This window comes from Plasmodium brasilianum, chromosome 2 (assembly GCF_023973825.1).
Source record: "Plasmodium brasilianum strain Bolivian I chromosome 2, whole genome shotgun sequence".
In the NCBI taxonomy this organism is placed as follows: Eukaryota; Apicomplexa; class Aconoidasida; order Haemosporida; family Plasmodiidae; genus Plasmodium; species Plasmodium brasilianum.
The window spans coordinates 819,493-825,036 of record NC_090115.1 but is presented as its reverse complement, the minus strand read 5'-3'; the positions used below and the strand labels follow the sequence as shown (position 1 = coordinate 825,036).

Here is a 5,544-nt window from a genome sequence, read left to right as displayed (position 1 = left end):
ATATATCCGGTCCTTTAAAAGCATTGTTTTCCTTTTTAAATATACATTAGTCCTTTTTCCTTTTAAGAATTAATAAATCCTTTTCTTTTGCTTTTTATCCTATATATACCTTTCTTTCAAAATCATATGCTGCAAATAAAAGGAAAAAACACAAAAATGGTATATAAATAATAAATTTTGCATGTACATATTTTATTAAGTTATCCCTGTGATACATTATGTTTAATGTTAAAACAGAGGATATAATGAATTTATTTTATTATTAATGCTTGTACAGTTTATGCAAATTTTTGTTCATTTTTTCGTAATAAGAAGTTATTTAAAATATTATGCTTGTGTTACTCAGCTGTATAATCACAATGGAACTGTGGTGTTCTGGGTGCATATATATACATAACATGTATTAATATAAATGTATAATTATGCACAATTGCTACTATTAACTAGTGTGTAAACATTCTTCTTTTACTATTGTCGCCATAAAAAGTGCATTGTTGATTTTTAGATTCCTTAATTATGTGTATACATTATAAGACATCTTCGGTATTTCTTCATGGTCAAAAGGTTTATATGATAAATTAACTTCTACTTTATATTTGTCAGTCTAAATTAAAAAATTACACGTTTTATAACAATTTAAGTTTATATTTTTTTTTTTTTTTTTTTTTCATTAGCCCTTTTTTAAAAACTGAAACCATGTTTTTTATTGTACACTTTTATTTGTGTATTTATTCATTAAGCTAAAATATAGTTGTTTCCAAAATACCTTAATTTTTTTTTTTTTTTCATATTTATTGCTTTTTTGATCATTTCAAGGCCTAAAAAATGGTAGTTACTAAAAAAAACATTAACGATATGTCATTTTACACCTCTACAAATTAATATATATATTCAGTAAAACAAATGAAATTAAAGATGAATACCTTTTTGGAAATATTACTATTCACGATTGGTTTTTAAAAAAAAAACTCTTATCAAGCCATAATTAAAAATAAATAAAGTAAAAAAGGTAAAAATGTAAAAACATAAAGAAGTAAAAAAAGTTAAACGGTAACAAAGTAAAAAAGTAAAAATACATAAAAATAAAAAAAATATTACAATGTTACACAAGTCTTTTTTTTTTTTTTTTTATTCTAACATACTGAAATGTTATACGAAACATTGCTTTCCTTGCGAAGAGATCTTAATTCTTAACAAAAAAAAAAAAAAAAAGAAAAGAAAATTTAAATGAAAAGAAGTAAAAATATATTCATTAAAACTCATTCAAAGCGAAAATGAAAAAATACCTTTTTAATAATATATTTAAAACAAAATAAGGGAAATAATTCCTTTTTTTTAATTCTCAAAAAATTTGTTTTCATTTACTATTATTCGTTAGGTAAACTTTACCTCCTTAATGAAGGTATTAAAATTTGTTTTATATTTTTAATAAAAAAATAGTTCCCTTTTTTTTTTTTTATTTATTTATTTATTTTTTTAATTTATTAAAAGCAACTTCAAAAATAAGCACAACTGGCTACATGAATAAAATAAAAACAATCCCAAGTTCTAAAAGCAAAGATTTTTAACTTATGGAAAATAGCAGAGATATAAGGATCATAAGTTCCTCTGTTTTTATATTTCCTATATATATATATATAAAAGTGTGTATCTTCTTTCACCATACAACTTTCTTTGATATGTCTTCTGGTCAAGTAAATAAGAAAAATATGCCAATTCCAAAATATCTTGTAGAATGCAAGAAAGTAAAAGCTATATATTTCACATATGTTGTATTTAAAAAGTTGTTTACGGAGGCAGCAGATAATTGGCGATGGGAACATATATATAATGCACATATATATATGTATGGGCACAAATATATATATTTACGTTTGCAAAATACACATGATATATATATTTTGCATATATGCTTACATATTTACATATTTACATACATACCAACACGTACGTGTACGCCTTATAATATACTGGATTTCGTTTCCCAAAATTGCAGAGCGAGATAAACAAGCTAAAAGATATTTTAAGAAAACTGCCACAAGAAAAAAATGACGAAAAAAAGAGAGAGATCTTAAAGAAAGTAATAGCATATATGACATTAGGTGTAGATGTATCTAAGTTATTTCCCGATATTATAATGATGTCTAGCACAAATGATATAATACAAAAAAAAATGATTTATTTATATTTAAACAATTATGCAGGTATGTTTTTTGATCCTTATATTGGCTAGTGGAATGTTCACTCAAATATCTTTTCAGATGTTCATTTAATTTTATTCAATTCCATTTTATTTATTCTCCCTTATGAATTAGTGTTTCCATTCATGATTTGCCTTATCAGTGATTTTGCAACTGTTTCTATTTCTCATGCGTTACATATTCTTTTGGCACTTCACATTTTGCACTAAAAATATTACGCTTCATATTTATGCTACACTTCTTACGTCTCAAAATTCTCCCTCCCCCCCCCCATATTTAACGCAGAAACCAATTCCGAATTGTCCATTCTCACAATAAACACTTTACAAAAGGACAGCAAAGATGAAGATCCCATAATAAGAGGTTTAGCTCTTCGTAGTTTTTGTAATTTAAGAATTAATAATTTATATGAATACATAGAAGGCCCCTTATTTAATGGATTAAATGATAAGAATTCATATGTTAGGCGAATCGCAATTATTAGTTGTGTAAAATTAATCAAAATGAATCCTCAGTTATCTATAAAAAATGATATTATAAAAATTTTGAAAAATAAGTTATTAGATAAAGATTCTCAGTGTATAATAAATGCTGTGCATGCATTAAATGAAATATTAATAGATGAAGGAGGATTGAAAGTAAATAAAGAAATAATTTTTAATATGTTAAATAAAATATCAACTTTTAACGAATGGGGGAAATGTGTAGTATTAAATATTGTTAGTACATATATTCCAGATAATGAAGATGAAATGTATGATATTATGAATATTTTAGAAAATCATATAAGAGATTTTTCATCCGCCGTTTTTTTAGCTTGTTTAAAATGTTTTCTAAATTTTTCTGCGAATGATCCAAATTTACAAATTAAAATTTTTCAAAGAATGAAAGATCCTTTACTTACGTTAATTTCCACTTCCTCTTACGAAATTTCCTATATCGTCCTGTTACATACACATTTGTTATTGCATGAAGCAAATAAATTGAACTACGGAATTTTTGATTATGATTATAAGCATTTCTTTTTTCGATACAATGATCTCACGTATATTAAAGATATTAAATTGGATATTCTCGTCTCCGTTGCAGCAAAGGTAAGTAAAATTTTTCTCTGTTTTTTTGTTCTTTGTTCTTTGATCTTTGATTTTTTAATTTCTTTTTTTTTTTTTTTTTTGCATTTTCACTTTTCAATTTTTGCAATCAATTACGTGTTCCTTTTTGGTGCCCTTAAGAGGATTTCCCCTTTTTCTTTTTCCACATACACTCGATTTGATAATGTCTTATTATTTTATGTGTACAGCATGTATATACCTGTATATTGTGTTCTTTACTTTGCTAGGTGCGTCTCCATGTGCATGTTTTTAATACTTACGACCCCATATATTAGTACATATGTATGTATGTGCTCCTTTTGACATTTTCCTCCTCGCAGAACAATGTATTTTTGATAATCAACGAACTGAGTGAGTATATCTCAGATGGAAATGTGAGCATCGCTCAGAAGGCTATTTCTTCCATTGGTTCAATAGCGTTAAAAATACCCAAGGCCATTTCAAAGATAGTAGAGTTAGCTTTATCGACATTTTTACCCATGAATTACTCTCACATATGCAGTGCTACCATAAAAATGCTAGCTAACATATTAAGAAAATATGAAGAGTATACAAAAGTAATTATTGAAGAAATTATAAAACTTGATAATAGATTAATTGATAATGAAGGGATAATTTCTTATTTTTGGATTATTGGAGAATATTGTGAATATATTGAAAATGCACCATATATTTTAGAAGAATATGTACACTTAACGGATTGTTCTTATTTATTTATGTTAGAATTATTAACGTCATGCATAAAAGTGTTATATAGAAGACCATCTGAAATGAAAATAATTGTATCAAGCCTATTTGATAATATATTAAAGAATTATAAATACCCAGAACTTACGGATAAAATGTATTTTTATTATAATATGTTAAATTATAATTATGAAGAGGCTTTTAATATAATTGCTTGTAAAAAAAAGTTAGTAAAAAACTTTTGCGAATCATATGAAAATATATTATTAGACAAATTATACAATGAGTTCAACACATTATCTGTATTATATAAACAGCCTGTAAATAAATTTGTAGAATATTCCAAAATATGTTTTGGGGGAGTATATGATCCTGAAGAAAATGATGATAATGGTGGTAATGGTGATAATGAGGACATTGATGATAATGGTGATAATGTTGATAATGGGGATCATATGATTATACAACCGAATGACTTAAACAGATTAAATGTAAATGATAATAAAGATCATAATAAAAATCATAAGTCTGAAAAAAACGACAATTTTATTAGCAGTAATAATATTCACACCTCCTTCTCTTACAAAACATGTAATAATTTACTGAGCATGAATGAAGATATATTACTAAATGATGATAATAGGAGTAGTGCAAACTATAATAGTACTGTTAGTCAGGATATATATAGTCAAAATAAGGAGTCAGAAAATGTTCCCATCCATTATACTACCAAGAATTTGAATCATAATATTATTACGACCGTATATAATAAAAACAAAAAAAAAAAATCCTTCAATAATGGCAGTAATAATAATAATGACCAAAGTGAGAATGAAGGGGGAAAAAAAAAGTCACATGATTTATTTGATATCCATAATTCTAATAATTTTAAAAAGTTAAAAGAAATTTTAATCGATGCAGATCATATTAACCCAGAATTTTATCAAGAACAATGGAATGTTTTACCAGAACAAAATAATGAGAAAATATTTTTACGAAAAAATTACTACAATTTACAAATAGAAACTATTGATGAGCTATTATCGAAATATAATATTATTACACTTGCCTCAGGGGAAATTGATCAATGTTTAAAGTTTTACATGTATTCTCAATTTTATACAAAGCATTATATATTTATTGAGCTTATTTTTAATAAAGTAGAAAATTCAATTAATTGGATATTGAAATCCCAGTGTAACAATCTTGACATTACTGAAAAATTTACTGACTATTTTAGAGACATATTTTTAGACTTTATGTAATTTTTTCCTTATTTATCGATCTGTGTTACATGTGAATATTCAAATTGTGGATTACATAGAGGTATTTCCATATATTACAAATGCGTGTATATTTTACATGTATTTCTCATATGTGCCGTCACAACAACAGGCGTAAAGACGTGTTCACACATACGTATTAACATAATATGTATATACATACGCACGTATGTATGTATGTATGCATGTACATTAGAAGCATAATTTTTTAAAAAGTATAAATTTTAATTTGTTTTATCCAATCTTTGTGAACCTTTTTAA

At 25.3% G+C, this 5,544-nt stretch overlaps 1 protein-coding gene across 1 annotated transcript; it reads left to right on the top strand.

Annotated features, from left to right (window-relative positions):
* Positions 1-1,679: 1,679 nt before the first annotated feature.
* MKS88_000766 (AP-4 complex subunit beta) lies at positions 1,680-5,265 on the top strand (the record flags this gene model as incomplete). Its single annotated transcript, XM_067218971.1, has 4 exons — positions 1,680-1,745; positions 1,997-2,204; positions 2,487-3,295; positions 3,634-5,265. 4 exons carry the CDS (start codon positions 1,680-1,682, stop codon positions 5,263-5,265), a joined length of 2,715 nt encoding a protein of 904 aa, XP_067075548.1.
* Between the last annotated feature and the right edge of the window lie 279 nt (positions 5,266-5,544).